The sequence below is a fragment of the Lethenteron reissneri genome, unplaced genomic scaffold (assembly GCF_015708825.2).
Source record: "Lethenteron reissneri isolate LAM-NWPU_2019-01 unplaced genomic scaffold, ASM1570882v1 scaffold_1392, whole genome shotgun sequence".
NCBI classification, from domain to species: Eukaryota; Metazoa; Chordata; class Hyperoartia; order Petromyzontiformes; family Petromyzontidae; genus Lethenteron; species Lethenteron reissneri.
Genome location: NW_026891105.1, coordinates 100,382 through 118,014, shown reverse-complemented (window position 1 = coordinate 118,014; position 17,633 = coordinate 100,382). Strand labels below are relative to the sequence as shown.

The 17,633-nt window shown below is 54.2% G+C and overlaps 2 protein-coding genes across 2 annotated transcripts in view; one reads left to right on the top strand and one right to left on the bottom strand.

Annotated features, from left to right (window-relative positions):
* Window positions 1-11,761, bottom strand: part of LOC133362165 (cell division cycle protein 20 homolog) — a gene marked incomplete at its 3' end in the record, with an annotated part of 27,228 nt that extends 15,467 nt beyond the window's left edge. Inside the window, exons 1-4 of the mRNA XM_061581118.1 lie at window positions 11,722-11,761; window positions 11,346-11,412; window positions 7,514-7,938; window positions 7,131-7,267 (exon numbers count right to left, since the gene is read on the bottom strand). Of these exons, the coding sequence (XP_061437102.1) occupies window positions 7,131-7,267; window positions 7,514-7,832 (456 nt within the window). The remainder of the gene's footprint in view (window positions 1-7,130; window positions 7,268-7,513; window positions 7,939-11,345; window positions 11,413-11,721) is intronic.
* A 339-nt stretch (window positions 11,762-12,100) lies between these two features.
* LOC133362164 (probable RNA-binding protein 46) lies at window positions 12,101-16,589 on the top strand. The gene is made up of 4 exons (XM_061581116.1): window positions 12,101-12,222; window positions 13,687-13,785; window positions 14,482-15,277; window positions 15,716-16,589. Exons 3-4 carry the CDS (start codon window positions 14,636-14,638, stop codon window positions 16,250-16,252), a joined length of 1,179 nt encoding a protein of 392 aa, XP_061437100.1. The 5' UTR covers window positions 12,101-12,222; window positions 13,687-13,785; window positions 14,482-14,635; the 3' UTR covers window positions 16,253-16,589.
* The last annotated feature ends 1,044 nt before the right edge of the window (window positions 16,590-17,633 follow it).

Sequence of the window (17,633 nt, the reverse complement as noted above, 5' to 3'; positions counted from 1 at the left end):
GCGCGTGGGTGTCACTGGTGTGTGGGTCTGTGTGCACTGTGTGCGTGGTGTCACTGTGTGCGTGGTGTCACTGTGTGCGTGGTGTTGTGTGTGTGTCACTGTGTGCGTGGTGTCACTGCGTGCGTGGTGTCACTGCGTGCGTGGTGTCACTGTGTGCGTGGTGTCACTGTGCGTGGTGTCACTGTGTGCGTGGTGTCACTGTGTGCGTGTGGTGTCACTGTGTGCGTGGTGTCACTGTGTGCGTGGTGTCACTGTGTGTGTGGTGTCACTGTGTGCGTGGTGTCACTTTGTGTGTGGTGTCACTGTGTGTGTGGTGTCACTGTGTGCGTGGTGTCACTGCGTGCGTGGTGTCACTGCGTGCGTGGTGTCACTGTGTGCGTGGTGTCACTGTGTGCGTGGTGTCACTGTGTGCGTGGTGTCACTGTGTGCGTGGTGTCACTGTGTGCGTGTGGTGTCACTGTGTGCGTGGTGTCACTGCGTGCGTGGTGTCACTGCGTGCGTGGTGTCACTGTGTGCGTGGTGTCACTGTGTGCGTGGTGTCACTGTGTGCGTGGTGTCACTGTGTGCGTGTGGTGTCACTGTGTGCGTGGTGTCACTGTGTGCGTGGTGTCACTGTGTGTGTGGTGTCACTGTGTGCGTGGTGTCACTTTGTGTGTGGTGTCACTGTGTGTGTGGTGTCACTGTGTGCGTGGTGTCCACTGCGTGCGTGGTGTCACTGCGTGCGTGGTGTCACTGTGTGCGTGGTGTCACTGTGTGTGTGGTGTCACTGTGTGCGTGGTGTCACTGTGTGCGTGGTGTCACTGTGTGCGTGGTGTCACTGTGTGCGTGTGGTGTCACTGTGTGCGTGGTGTCACTGTGTGCGTGGTGTCACTGCGTGCGTGGTGTCACTGCGTGCGTGGTGTCACTGCGTGCGTGGTGTCACTGCGTGCGTGGTGTCACTGTGTGTGTGGTGTCACTGTGTGTGCGTGGTGTCACTGTGTGCGTGGTGTCACTGCGTGCGTGGTGTCACTGTGCGCGTGGTGTCACTGTGCGCGTGGTGTCACTGTGTGCGTGGTGTCACTGTGCGCATGGTGTCACTGTGCGCGTGGTGTCACTGTGCGCGTGGTGTCACTGTGTGCGTGGTGTCACTGTGTGCGTGGTGTCACCACCGCGTGCGTGCGTGGTGTCACCACCGCGTGCGTGCGTGCGCGTCCCTGCCTTCACGGCGGCCGTGTGCTCTTTGAGGGAGTGGAGGGGTGCCGGGGACGTGCTGCCGCTGGCCCACATGAGGAGCCTGTTGTCGTCGCCTCCGCTGGCGAGCAGGCGTCCGCCGGGGGACCAGGCCAGGCCGCACACCTCCCGGTCGTGGCCGCTCAGCGAGGCCACGTGATGCCGCGCCACCCGCACGTCGTCCTGGCGGATCTCTCCCGAGCGGGACCCACTGCAGCAGCAGCAGCAGCCGCCGCGACCGCAGAGTTGACGACAAAAAAAACAACAACAAGGAACGGCAGTGATTCTAGATGTGAAGCTGTCGTGACTGCAAGGATTCATACTCGTAGGTTTTCTCGGTAAAGCCACGTCGGTGAAAATATTGTGAAAAAAATATTTTATTTATTTTCATTTATTATTATTTTATTTTATTATAATTTTTTACCTACGTGACTTTATCTTCTTGGTTATTTCGGTAAAGTCACGTAGAAGGGAAGTAATAAAATAATAAAAATAAACATAATAAAATAATTCTCACGACGTTTCGGCCACAACGCAAGCAGCCGTCCTCAGGTGAAAAAACAGGTCTGTCGAGAAGACAGCGTCTGAATGACACGCCCCAGGCATGGAGTGTCTATTTAAGTGACTTTACCCAAAAAACCGAGGTGCTGGATCTCACCCAAGTCGAGAGCCAAAGCCGTCACCACGACGCCGGCGTTCACCGCAGCGCTCACCACGGCAAAGTGTGCGGTGTGCGCCCAAGCACTTGCCTTGCCAGGAGGTGTCCGTTCCAGGCCAGGGAGCTCACACGCCCCGCGTGACCCGACAGGCTCCTGAGACGCTTGCGGCGCTCCACGTCCCAGATCTGCGCGTGCAAACACACGTACACACACACGCACGTACACACACACGTACACACACACACACGTACACACACACACACGTACACACACACACACGTACACACACACACACGTACACACACACACGTACACACACACACGTACACACACACACGTACACGTACACACACACACGTACACACACACACGTACACACACACACACGTACACACACACACACACGTACACACACACACGTACACACACACACACGTACACATACACACGTACACACACACACACGTACACACACACTTACAAATGCACACACGCACCACCATAGAGACCCACGCAAGGACGCACAAGTCACGGCGCCGATACAAAGCCCACCTGCTCACTTCCCAGAATCCTCTGCTCTCCACCCCGTACCCCAGAAGTCTCACATTTTTGGCAAGTTCCCCATTCACCCCGTCTCCCGTGCCGATCACTCGCTCCACACTCCGCCTTCCACAATGCCCTGCTCCTTGAAATATCCCAGAATCCTCTGCTCTCCACCCCGTACCCCAGAATGCAGTGCTCATTACCTGCACGGTGTTGAAGCTGGTTCCTATGGCGAGGAAGTTGCCGCTGGTTGGTACCCACGAGACGGACGAGGGGTAGTAGCGCCCCTCCATCTGACACGCGCGGAGACACACGGCGCACACACACACGCACACACACACGCACACACACACGCACACGCACACACACACGCACACGCACACAAACACGCACACGCACACACACGCACACACACGCACTCACACACGCACACACACACGCACACACACACGCACACGCACACACACACACGCACACACACACGCACACACACGCACTCACACGCACTCACACACGCACACACACGCGCACACACGCGCACACACGCACACGCACACACACGCACACACACACACACGCACACACACACGCACACACACGCACACGCACACGCACACGCACACACACACGCACACACGCACACACACACACGCACACACACACACGCACACACACACACACGGCACGGCCTTCACACGCCGCTCTCACGCTCAAGCTCCCGGCGTGCGTGTGCTGCTTCACGGCACCGCGCCTGCTTTGCACAAGAACACAAGAACACTGCCCCCCCCCCCCGTATCCACATGCATCCACAATGTGTGTGTGGGTCAATGTGTGTGTAGGTCAATGTGTGTGTCTGTGTGTCTGAGTCAATGTGTGTGTGGGTCAATGTGTGTGTGTGAGAGTCAATGTGTGTGTGGGTCATTGTGTGTGTGTGTGAGTCAATGTGTGTGTGGGTCAATGTCTGTGTGTGTGTGTGAGTCAATGTGTGTGTGGGTCAATGTGTGTGTCTGTGTGTCTGAGTCAATGTGTGTGTGGGTCAATGTGTGTGTGTGTGAGTCAATGTGTGTGTGGGTCATTGTGTGTGTGTGTGAGTCAATGTGTGTGTGGGTCAATGTCTGTGTGTGTGTGTGTGAGTCAATGTGTGTGTGGGTCAATGTCTATGTGTGTGTCTGAGTCGATGTGTGTGTGGGTCAATGTGTGTGTGCGTCTGAGTCGATGTGTGTGTGGGTCAATGTGTGTGTCTGAGTCGATGTGTGTGTGGGTCAATGTGTGTGTGAGTCAATGTGTGTGTGTGTGTCTGTGTTGTCTCTCTCTATGTGTCTCTGTGATATCTGTCTCTGCTTATATGTCTGTCTGTGTGTCTATGTTGTGTGTCTCTCTCTGTGTGTGTCTCTGTGCGTCTCTCTCTATGTATCTCTGTGATATCTATCTCTACTTATATGTCTGTCTATATGTTTCTGTTCTTTAGTTCTTTCGGTAAAGTCACGTATAAAGATAAAATAATAAATTAAATAATAGCATACGACGTTTCGATTGCAACACAAGCAATCATCATCAGGTATAAATTAAGTAGCAACAAAAATCTAACCAGAAAACTATAGACAGACATATAAGCAGACAGATATCACCAAGATACACAGAGAGAGAACGTCTCTGTGACGAGGCCTTAAATAGAGAGGGGGGCGGGGGCGGAGAGAGGGAGGGGGCAGAGAAAAATTAGCATGTCAATGAGTAGTACGACGGATGGCACGGTACGCAAGCTTGAAAATTAGGAGAACGGGAGAGAGACACACTAAATTTAAATAACCTAGCAAAATATCGAAATGTAATGTAATGCAACACAGAGAGTCGGTCAACACACAATTAACGCATAGCCCGGTTGATTACGTATTTCAAAGATTGCTAAGTTAGAATTTAAGTGTGAAAATTCCAAAGAGAGGACACAGGCAGAGAGAGAAAACAAAAAACCCAGAGAGAGAGAAAAAAGATAAGCTTAAAACTTCCCCGTAGAAGATTGATATCACCAAGATACACAGAGAGAGAGTAACACATCGGCACACAGAGAGAGATCGTCTCTGTGACGAGGCCTTAAATCGCGAGAGGGGGGGGCGGGGGCGGAGAGGAGGGGGTTAGAGAAACAATGAGCATGTCAATGGGTAGGAAGACGCGTGGTGAACCAAAGAGTAATTCCTGCAGTCGCGAAAGCTCCAAACGAAGACACAAGTGACAATTGTGTGAACCAATCGTGCGCCTCCTCCCCTAAGCGGACTCCACATCCAATGAGCACCTGGTTCTCATCACCCACGGGGAGACTAAGGCGGCCAAGTCTGGTGCTGGTCACCCGCCCCCCCCCTGGTGTGCCATGCCAGTGTTCTCTAACAGCTCTTGCCCCACAAGTATGTGAAGGCTACATGGCGGCGAGGGATCTTTGTATTTGTGTCCCAGTACCTCGTTGCAGGCCTCCATGTGCTGGGTCACGGTCCCCGTGGCCGCGTCCCACAGGTACGTCCCCAGGCGGCCCAGCGCCACGCACACCACGTTGTCCACGCTCCAGTCCAGCGCGTTGAGGTCTGTGCGCACGGCGGTACGGGGGTCACAGGTCACGATAAGGGTGAACACTTTAAGTTCAGGATGACATTTGTATCGTGTGTGTATATGTGTGTACACGTGGGTAAATACGGATTTTATATGATGCCGGTTTTGCGACTCAGGGAAGGTCGAGATACAATCACTTAGTTGTGGCGGTGGAGGGCGGTGGTGTCGCAGGCTGCGGCGTGGATACCGTGCAGGACAACTGCAGGCTGTGTGTGGCGGGTAGAACGCCAGTGGCCTCGTTGTGGCGAACAAACACGGGTACGCACACAATGTGAAGCAGAACGCCAAACTAGCACCGCGTTGACGCATCGCGTGGACGCCATCTCAGCATTGCGGCCTTAGCGATGGGTCAGGGTGGGCACGTGGGAGACCAGCGGTCTGGATTGTGGGCCACTCGTATCTCAACGTGTTCATGTGGCCGATACAAAGTCCCACGTGATGAGGAGCCGCTTTGTTGGGCTGCCATTTGTGGCCACGTTGCCGCTGAGAAATAAGTGAATAGCTCAGCGGGCTGAAGCCGGTAAGTTTCACTCGTGGATATATTTCTATTTGAAGCTGTGTGTACGTGTGCGTGTGTGTGCCTGTGTGTGTGCGTGTGGTAGTGTAGCGGTTAGCGCTACGCTGCGCTATGAACTTGGCGACACGGGTTCGATTCCCGCTCACGGCCAACACCGATGACGATTATCTGAACCGGTCCCGAGCCTCCCCTAGGTCGACTCGGCCTCAAATGAGTACCTAGTGCGGTGTGTAAACATAGTCACCGGGGAGACAAAGGCGGCCGGGCGTGGTGCTGGCCACCCACCCCCTCGTGTGCCGTTCCGGCCCTCACAGGTGCTCGCTAACAGCACTTGCCCCTACGGTCTGTTAAGGCCACACGGGGGATCTTTATCTTTGTGCGTGCGCGAATCTCACAGAAGTCATTGCGGACGCCCGGCGCGTCCAGCACCCGCGCGGGCTGCGTGGGTACGCGCCGCTTCTTCGTGAGCAGGGAGAGGGGAGTGTAGCCCGGCATGGAGGACAACGCCTGCTGCTGTGTGGAGCCGCTGCAGCCTTCGGGGACAACCACCATAACCACCACCACGACGTTAACCACCACAACCACCACCACCACCTCCACAACCACGACAACCACCACGACAACGACGACGACGTTAACCACCAAGGCAAACGCCGTGGCCACATTCACCAGGACGACGTTAACCACCACGGCAAACGCCGTGGCCACATTCACCAGGACGACGTTAACCACCACGGCAAACGCCGTGGCCACATTCACCAGGACGACGTTCACCACCACGGCAAACGCCGTGGCCACATTCACCAGGAACGCTGCGAACACAGCCCTGCAGGGCGTGCGGTGACTTGCCTGCGTCCATGTGCCAGGGGGAACCACTCACGGCCACGTACACATAGTTCCTTTCGCCCCCCCCTCACCATCCCACGTGTCTCCGTCCATCTGTAGCCCCCTGTACCCCAGTCTCCTTCCATGTCCTCCCCTCCACGTCTCAGCCTTGCCCCTACACCTCCTCTGTCGTCCCCGTGTCGTGTCTACCGCTCGAGTCTCTCTCCCACGACGTCACCCTGAGTCCTCGCCAACACGTCAAATCCAGCTCCCCACGTCCTTCACCGTCTCTCCGTGTAGCCCGTCTTACCCTCGGGTACGCGTCCCTGGTAGCGTAAGATTCGTGCTTTCTCCACATCCACGCCGCTCAGCAGATGCATCATCGCTGCCTGCTTCTTCTACACGTGGACAAATATAAAGGACAAATATAAACGTGTGTTACCGTGTGTTACCGTGAGTCACCGTGAGTCTTAGTGTGTCACCGTGTGTCTCCGTGTGTCACCGTGTGCCTCCGTGTGTCACCGTGTGTCTCCGTGTGTCACCGTGTGTCTCCGTGTGCCACCGTGCGTCTCCGTGTGCCTCCGTGTGTCACCGTGTGTCTCCGTGTGTCTCCGTGTGTCTCCGTGTGTCACCGTGTGTCTCCGTGTGTCACCGTGTGTCTCCGTGTGTCACCGTGTGCCTCCGTGTGTCTCCGTGTGTCTCCGTGTGTCACCGTGTGCCTCCGTGTGTCACCGTGTGTCTCCGTGTGTCACCGTGTGTCTCCGTGTGTCTCCGTGTGTCACCGTGTGTCTCCGTGCCTTCAGTGGAGATGCTGTTTCTTCTCGAGATACGAGGTAGCGTGCCACCTCCATATTCTCGCTGTTCCGCACCGGGATGAATCGGTCACCGAGCTCGCCATGGGGAGTGCGGCGGGCGCGACCTGGAGTTTGGGCACACACGCACACAGCAGGCATTCATGGCAAATGTGTACACGGACAGTAAACACACAGCAAAGTATATACAGAGAGAATGCATACATATATATGGCGATGCGTGCATACAGACCACACGCCGCACATTCCACGCATTCAAACGCCACAATCATCGCACACCGAACGCACAAAACCACAGGCTACGCGTGCCTGTTGAACTTCTTTCGCACCGTACGTAGCCACGCCACACTCACCAGGCGGGCTCGTGCCCTTGGCCCCGGGCATTTTCCGGCACTTGGAGACGCGAGTGCGTCCTGGCGCAGTGTTGGTGCGGCAAGTCCCCTTCATTGGTGACACCGCCATCATGCTGCTGCTGCTGATGATGCTGCTGTTGATGCTGCTGCGGCTGCGGCTGCTGCGGGCGCCAGGGCGAGCTGGCATGCCCAAGCCTCCCACCGTGCTCGTACTAGCGGACGCCGCCTTGCGTCGCCATCGCGGCTGGCGACCCGAGGAGGTGGGGGCATCCGGCTTCAGCGAGTGACTCGCGTCGCTGACAAACGGGGACCGCGACATCCTGAGACGGTCGTGCGGCGAGACGTTGACACGAGCGGTGACGAGCGGTGACGTGGATGGGCTCTCAAATGTCAGCAGGACGTGATCTTTCTCTCAAGGGGCACTCCTGGGGACATCGTCAGATAGATGGAGACGCCGCACCAGGACACACAGGCATGGCTTAGCTCCGAGATAGAAATCTCAAACAAGCAGAGGCGAGGCTAGGGGGGGGGGGGGGGCAGGGGGGTACATGTGTCCCGGGGCACCAAGGTAAAGGGGCGCCAAAATGAGGCTTGCAACGATACATGATAACTTATTGCGGCGGGCGCGTCAGCCTGAAACTACTGCACAAATCTACACCTCAACCTAAAAGTTTATACATCCCGCCACACACAGCCTACATGTCATGTAATAACATCTTGGTACGCGCGCCTGTTAAAAATGTACATGGAAGAACGTCCCAAACAACAGACAGGCGCAGTCTTTCAGCCTTAGTCACTGGCCTGTTTTTTGGTGGCAGAAACTACGACGGCCTGAAACACGCTGGAGTGCACGATCAGAAGCTGTTAAAGCTACCTATGAAGCACTGGATGAACTAGTAGGGCTGCTAGACAAATTATCGGAGGACGTAACTATGATGCCTGAAACCAGAAGTGATGCAGAACAGTTACAGGCATGCGTATAAAGTTTTAACTTAATAGTTTCATTACATTTCTTGAATGTCTTTCTTGGAAAAATGGATCGTGTTCAGAAGCACTTACAGGATCCTACTATGAATTTCAAGGAAGCAGCAACTGATCTTTAATCTTTGGAGCATGAATTTGTCAAGCTTCGTGATGATTTGCCAAAACAAGATGCACAACCTGGGGGATCGATGTGGACAGAAGAATTAGGCGACGTCGGAAGATGCCGGGAGAACTGGCAAGAGATGCAGGACTTTGAGCAGAAGAAGAAATTGTGCGCGTTATGAAGAGCGTATTTTATCGACTTCAACAGGAGATGTCAACACGGTTTTTACGACTAAAAGACCTGAACACGAAATTTGGATTTCTGCTGGACGTCAAAACTCTTCTATCCGACACGGATGTCGATGCAGTTCGTCGAAATTGCACAGATTTGGGAAATTTCTATGACACCGACATCAATGGCCACGAACTTATCACAGAAATTGGAGATTGCAAAATGCTGCTCAGTAACCGGAATGAAGTTCTACCAGAAACTCCTTTGGATCTTCTTGGTTTTATTGTCTTTTATGGAGACGACATATTTCCGAATTTCACTGCAAATCGTATTGACAATAGCAGTTTCAATTGCAAGCTGTGAGCCGTCGTTCAGCAAATTTAAACTTATTTTGTCGTTTTAAAGCTTTCGTGACTGCAGGGATTCAGTGCATATTATCAGAGTTGTTTTTTATTTGCATTATGGCTGCAGGTATTGTGGTCTATGTAAACAGGACTCCTTGTAAAAACAAGGTGTCAGTTTTGTTGCCGGATAGAAGGGTAAAAAAACAATTATCATATTTTTACTGGCAAATGAGGTTCCAATTGTGTTATTCCTTATTCGATGTTATAGGAAAATGTGATTATACGGTGGGGGGGAGGGGCGTCAATTTAACAGGACCCTGCGGGGTGGGCTGGTAGGAATAATAATTAGTAACCGGGAGGAGCGATGCGCGCCAGAGGCTCCGAGTCCCCGCCCTCTACCCCGCCCCTTAGCAACGCGCCCTGCTTAAGTGGTGAGGGCGGCGTGTGGTGATCGTGGTGATCGTGGGTGGCCGAGGAGTCGTGTGGACGCCGCTGTGTCGACTGTCCCCCGTCTTCAACTACTTGGGGGCGAAGTGGTCGTTTGCAGACTTCACGGCGACCGACTTCAGCGAGGAGGCGCTTTTATCTCAGCGACGCCATCAAATCGACGACGCCGTGACGACAAAACGCAGCGATTTTCGCGGGAGCCGACGACTTGGTGACGCGCAGTTGACAGCCCCCCCCCAACACCACCCTCAACACCACCCCCCCACCACACCACCCCCCACCACCACCTTCTGCACTAGGCCTCGCGAAGCCTTGTGCACTAGGCCTCGCAAAGCCTTCTCTGCACTAGGCCTCGCGAAGCCTTCTCTGCAGTAGGGCTCGCGATGCCTTTTCTGCAGTAGGCCTCGCGAAGCCTTCTCTGCAGTAGGGCTCGCGATGCCTTTTCTGCACTAGGCCTCGCAAAGTCTTCTCTGCAGTAGGCCTCGCGAAGCCTTCTGCACTAGGCCTCGCGAAGCCTTCTGCACTAGGCCTCGCGAAGCCTTCTGCACTAGGCCTCGCGAAGCCTTCTCTGCAGTAGGCCTCGCGAAGCCTTCTCTGCAGTAGGCCTCACGATGCCTTTTCTGCAGTAGGCCTCGCAAATAAGGCGATTAAATGTATCTCGTGTCTGTGTTAATATAAATATATCTTGTCTCTGTGTTAAAAAAGCGTGCTGCGTTTCAGTAAAGTAAATTTGAAGCGAAGTTTAAAGTTTCGCCGTGAGGCGCCGGAAGCGACGGCCATCTTGTTTAGTTCACAGATCGCAGGGGGAGCGGGCGGCCATCTTGTCGGACAGACGGACGGACGGACACATTAATCTATTGGTGGTCTGGCCCACTTCGTTCCTACCAGTAATAGAAACCCATAGAGACCCACAGAGACACATAGAGACCCATAAATATGCATCGAGATGAATAAAGACCCATAGAGATACATAGAGACCCACAGAGTCACACAGAGACACATGGTTGAGACCCATAGACTAAACTGAAATTTAACTTTCGATTTAAAGCTTTCGTGACTGCAGGGATTCATCTTCTTGGTTCTTTCGGTAAAGTCACGTAGAAGGGAAATAATAAAATAATAAAAATAAAACTAATACAATATTTATTATTATTATGTTTTATTTGTATTATTTTGTTATTTCCCCTCTACGTGACTTTTCCCAAAGAACCAAGAAGATGAATCCCTGCAGTCACGAAAGCTTTATATCGAAATATAATAATATATGACAATAATAATTTATTATTTTATTATAGTATATTATAATATTATTTTATTATGTTTTATTTTTATTATTTCCCTTCTACGTGACTTTGCCGAAAGAACCAAGAAGATATGATATTGTTTTGATATAACCTGCGTGTTCAACAGTGAACAGACTTGACTCTGGCACACACAGTGCCATGGTAAACAGCAGCAGGGGTTGTCCCCTCCATATTTAGAGTCAACATCAGCACGCGCTCAGCGTGTTTGACAGACATTGACACACGTAGCCTTGGTTCTAAAGTCACGTAGATAGCAAATACAGATAACAGATAATGGAAATAAACAAAGACCACTTGTGTTGCGGTCAAAACGTCGTGGGTTTTTTTGCTTTATTTGCATTTTTTTATTTAATTTAACATTTGTATCTGTTATTTCATTTTCTATCTCCGTGACTTTACAGAAAGAACCAAGAATATGAATTGCTGCAGTTACGAAAGTTTTAAGTCAAAACATTGACACACGCGTTGACAAAACCCACCTTGTTGTTGTTGTGGGCAGGTAGCTTCTGTAAACAAGAGCGGTACAGCAGCTCAAGCGGGCTTGGGCTGGTAAAAAAACGAAAAGAAAAACTGCGTTAATATCTACAATAAACCAAAGTGACAAAGTAGCGAGCCGCGTGAAGACAAATTAAACTTAAGGGAGGGAATTAAAGCAAACGCGACCAGGCGAGGGCAGGAGGCAAGGCCCCGCGTGTCTAGGCCCCGCGTTGTAAAGTTCCAACTTGGACATCGATTCACAAGCTGCTGCTGCTGCTCTAGTGACATCCCTACGAGAGAGAGAGCGAGGCTCTAGCTTGGTAAACAACAACCACCACAACAACAACCACAACAACCACAACGATGAGAATTTCTCACCTCGGATTGCAGTTCACGCGCGGACCTCCAACTTCCTGTTAGCTCGTGACGTCACGCGGCTGCAGATGACATGACGTCACTTCTGGAGTACAAGACCCTCCCCTCCCACAATGAGAGGCTACCCTAACTGAATAAATTAATAAATTATGTTGATGTTTGCGATCATCAACATTATCAATAAACATCATTTACACCATCATATACAACAATATCATCAGCATCATCATCAGCATCAACAACAACATCATCAGCAACATCATCACCACCCCTAGCATCAGCAGAAATATCAACATCATCATCAGCAACAGCAACAACATCAGCAGCATCAACAACAACAACAACATCATCAGCATCAACAACAACATCAGCAACACCGTCACCATCTAGAACAGAGGGGAGGGAAGACTGCGGCCTAGTCGGCCTCGGGCCATCCCGAGTTTTCCTAGCGGACCCGCCGCGCCCGGAGCGCCTCCCCCGGCAGGAGTCGGGATCGAATAACGGGTCCGCCGGGCGTGGTGAACACACATACACACAGTGTACACACACACACACAGTGCACACACACAGTGCACACAGTGTACACACACACATAGTGCACACACACACACACAGTGCACACACACAGTGTACACACACACACACAGTGCACACACACAGTGTACGCACACAGAGTGTACACACACACACAGTGTACACACACACAAAGTGTACACACACACATTGTACACACACACAGTGTACACACACACAGACAAACACACACAGACACACAGTGTGTACACACACAGTTTACACACAAACACACAGTGTACACACACACAGACACACACACAGAGTATACACACACACAGTGCACACACAGACACACATACACAGTGTACTCACACACAGTGTACTCACAGACACACAGTGTACTCACACACAGTGTACTCACAGACACACAGTGTACACACACACAGTGTACTCACAGACACACAGTGTACACACACACAGTGTACACACACACAGTGGACACACACACACAGTGTACACACACACACAGTGTACACACACAGAGTGTACACACACACAGTGCACACACAGACACATACACAGTGTACACACAGACACACAGTGTACAGACACACATACACAGTGTACACACAAATACACAGTGTACACACAGACACACAGTGGACACACACACACAGACACACACAGTGTACACACACAGTGTACACACACACACAGTGTACACACAGTGTACACACACAGTACACACACACACTGTATACACACACACACACAGACACACACACAGACACACACAGTGTGTACACACACAGACACACAGTGTACACACACACAGACACACACACAGAGTGTACACACACAAACACAGTGCACACACAGACACACATACACAGTGTACACACAGACACACAGTGTACACACACACAGACACACACACACAGACACACACAGTGTACAAACAGACACACACAGTGTACACACACACAGACACACAGACACACACAGTGTACACACAGACACTCCAACACACAACCGGTTAGTGCTGCTCCAGTGACAGATTGGCACGGTATGTCACGTGATAAACCTTGCGAATCGGCTGTCGGCTGATGGCCGGTTTAACGACACGCATACATTCAAACTTTATTTGGAGTTGGAGTTTGTGTCTCTCTCTCATCATCACGGTGGCTAGGAGATGTTAACTACCTCGCCTGGTATGCAGGAGGTCGTGGGTTTGATCCCGATACTGAAGATGCTTGCTGTATATTTGGAGTTTGTGTGTCTCTCTCTCATCATCACGGTGGCTAGGAGATGTTAACTCCCTCGCCTGGTATACAGGAGGTCATGGGTTTGATCTCGATCCTGAAGATTCTTGCTGTATATTTGGAGTTTGTGTGTCTCTCTCATCATCATCACGGTGGCTAGGAGATGTTAACTACCTCGCCTGGTATGCAGGAGGTCGTGGGTTCGATCCCGGCCCTGGCGACGCCAACTGCTGTATATTTGGAGTCTGCGTGTCTCTCTCTCTCTCATCATCATCAGTGAGTGGGTGAGGTGAGTGGGTGGGTGAGTGTGTGAGCGAGTGGGTGTGCGGGTGAGTGGGTGGGTGAGTGTGTGAGCGAGTGGGTGTGCGGGTGAGTGGGTGGGTGAGTGTGTGAGGTGAGTGTGTGAGCGAGTGGGTGTGCGGGTGAGTGGGTGGGTGAGTGTGTGAGGTTAGTGTGTGAGAGAGTGAGTGTGTGAGCGAGTGGGTGTGCGGGTGAGTGTGCGGGTGAGTGGGTGGGTGAGTGTGTGAGCGAGTGGGTGTGCGGGTGAGTGGGTGGGTGAGTGTGTGAGCGAGTGGGTGTGCGGGTGAGTGGGTGGGTGTGCGGGTGATGTGAGTGGGTGGGTGAGTGTGTGAGCGAGTGGGTGTGCGGGTGAGTGGGTGGGTGTGTGAGCGAGTGGGTGTGCGGGCGAGTGGGTGGGTGAGTGTGTGAGGTGAGTGTGTGAGCGAGTGGGTGTGCGGGTGAGTGGGTGGGTGAGTGTGTGAGCGAGTGGGTGTGTGAGGTGCGTGGATGGGTCAGTGAGTGGATGAGTGAGGAGGGGTACCAGGTCGTCTACTGGGGGTGAGGGGTCATTATACAGGGCGGTTCAAAGGTCAAGACACAGTTTCTTGGGTTTTTATTTTATTGTGATTTTCCGAGTTTACAAAGGTAGCTCTCTCTCCATCCGTCTCTCCACTCTCTCTTCCTCTCTCCACTGCTGGGCCTGTAGGCTTGGCCCGAGCGAGTTCCCGCCTTTTCACGAGTTGATTCCGCCCCCCGCCGTGGCTTTGTCGGCACGAGGCTTCTGCGCCGGTGAGTGTCAAGGGCTCCAACGGGCCCCAAACCGCTGCCCCGTCGTCACCGCCGCCGTGGACAAAGCGCCGATGCTCGACATCATGAGCTGCATGGAGAGGGACCTTCTGGACCTCATGTTGCGCACGGGCTACAACGTCGTCCAGGAGAACGGACAGAGGAAGCTGGGACCGCCGCCCGACTGGCAGGGCCCCCCTCCCGCCCGCGGCTGCGAGGTGTTCGTGGCGAGGATCCCGCGCGACCTGTACGAGGACGAGCTGCTTCCCGTGCTGGAGGCGGTGGGGCAGCTGTACCAGCTGCGCCTCATGATGACGTACGACGGAGAGAACCGCGGCTACGCGTTCGCCACCTTCGCGACGCGCTCGCAAGCCGCGGACGCCGTCAAGAGACCCCACGACTTGGAGATCCGCCCGGGGCGACGGATCGCGGTTTGCGTGAGCGTCGACAATCGCCGCCTCTTCTTGGCGAGGCTGCCGAAGGACAAGACGCGGGCCGAGGTGATGGCGGCGATGAGCGACGCCACGGAGGGCGTCGTGGACGTCCAGATGCGCTTCTGTCGCTACGACAGGAGCCTCAGCCGAGGCTACGCGTTCGTCGAATACGAGAGCCACCGCGCGGCCTGCATGGCCCGCAGGGTTCTGCTGCCGTACTCCTTCCGGCTGTGGGGCCGGGACATCAACGTGGACTGGGCCATCCCGCAGCGAGAGCCGGGGGCGGCGGCTGCTGCTGCTGCCGCGGCGGTGGCAACGGAAGACGACGAGGAGGGGGGGGAGGAGGAGGCGGCAACTGAAGACGAGGAGGAAGAGGTGGTGGAGGAGGAGGAGGTGGAGGAGGAGGATGTGGAGGAGGAGGAGGCAACGGAAGACGAGGAGGAGGACGAGGCGGGGGCAACTGAAGATGAGGAGGAAGAGGTGGTGGAGGAGGAGGTGGAAGAGGTGGTGGAGGAGGAGGAGGAGGAGGTGGGGGAGGAGGGGGAGGAGGAGGAGGGGGAGGAGGAGGCAACGGAAGACGAGGAGGAGGGGGAGGAGGAGGCGGGGGCAACTGAAGATGAGGAGGAAGAGGTGGTGGAGGAGGAGGAGGATGAGGTGGTAGAGGAGGAGGAGGTGGTGGAGGAGGAGGTGGAGGAGGAGGTAATTGAAGACGAGGAGGAGGTGGCGGCGGTCCCAGGCCTCCCGCAGCCGGAGTGCGCCGTCTGCGGCAAGGTCCCGCACAGCCTGTTTGTGGGCTGGGCGGCGCGCACGCAGCTCTGGCGGGCACCCCGCCACTCGCGGCCCACGCCCGTCGGTCTGGACGAGCTGCCGGAGGCGGCCGTCTTGTCGTGGGAGACGCGTTTGCAGGCGCTGCTACGGAGCGCCGGCGTGGGCCACGCGACCTTCGAACTGCACGCTCACTCGGAGCCCGGCAGGCCCATGGGCCTCCTGTACAAGGTCTCCGTTCCCGGGATGATGCGGGAAGGCAGCGGCTTCTTCCCCGCGGTGCTGAGCTCCAGCGTGGAGGGAGCGCGCGAAGTTGCCAGCGAGCTCCTCCACGAAATCCTCAGCGACGCGAACCCGAGGGCGGGCCCGGCCCCCGTCGCGACGGCGCCTCCCGGCCGCCCCGTCCGGGACCTCCCGGCGTATCCCGGCGACTTCCCCGCGCCCCGGCAGCCGGTCGCCGCGCGCCTGCCGACAAGCGGCACGCACCCGTAGTGCCGCGTGGCCGTCGTGGCGGCGTTCGTCAGACCGCGGACGGTGTCCTACCGCTTGAAGCTCACATCCGTTCTGCCGTGTTCACCGTCAAACTGCAAGTTGCCCGGCCGCTCACTCGACATGGTCACGTTGCCGCATGCCAGAGCTCGCAATCGGGTACCCGTACACGTTCCCTACCCGATACCCGGCTACCCGTACCCGGCCGGGTACGGGTAGGGTACAGGTATCGGGTACCCGATTGCGACCTCTGGGATGAAGCCACGTTGCAGGCGCGGGTGGGTTGATTCTAGGAACTTGAATTGTGAGAAGAGACAAGACGTTGGCAAATGAGTGACACACGGTGACTCACCAGTGACTCACGGCTTACCCGTACCCGGCCGGGTACGGGTAGCCGGGTATTGGGTAGGGTACGGGTATCGGGTACGGGTAACCGGGTATCGGGTAGGGTACGGGTAGCCGGGTATCGGGTAGGGTACGGGTATCGGGTAGGGTACGGGTAGCCGGGTATCGGGTAGGGTACGGGTATCGGGTAGGGTACGGGTATCGGGTAGGGTACGGGTAGCCGGGTATCGGGTAGGGTACGGGTATCGGGTAGGGTACGGGTACCGGGTACCCGGTTGCGACCTCTGCCGCTCGCTCTCCACTCAGCCGTCCGCCCCTTTCCTGTTTCCCTCGTTGGGGGGGGACCAGCCCTGACTTCACGTTGTGCCTCATTTGACTCGTCACCCCGTGGCCCCGCACACGTCCTCGTCACACCAGGTGTCACCCTGTCATTACACTCTAATGACGACCGACAACTGAATCCGTAAAGACAAAATGATTTCAGGTGTTTGACGCGTCAACGCCATTTTGTTTTGAAAATGTCGGGGAGAAAAAAGTATTTTGTTCACGTCGCATTCTGATGTCAAAACATTTGATTCTTTATCAAATTGAAAAACTCTTCAGCGTAGCGACTTTGCTACACACGGAGAGGTCCGTGCACCGCCTCGTTTGCACAGCCTCTATCCCTGTGCCACGTGTAGTTCGTGCACACACAGCTGTTAAGAGTTTGATGTTTTGTTGATTCACAATTTACGTGTGTTTTCCTGTAATGGTTTTTTGTTAATGTTTTAGTGGAAATAAAGTCGTGAAAAGTCTCTTCCTCTCTCTCTCCCCACTCTCTCGGCCGAGTGTCGCATGCTTGGGACCTTTCTTTCCCTCCTCTGCGGATTTAATTTGATGTGCTGATTTACACCCAGCATATTTCAGACTTCCCTGTTTAGTCAGGGCATGTTCCTGATCATTACCAACGTTCCAATGGCCAGGAACTTCAGAGTAACCTATTACCTTTTCATGCAGCATCATAATATAATTTTCCTGGATCATCGCCTTTATAGCTTTG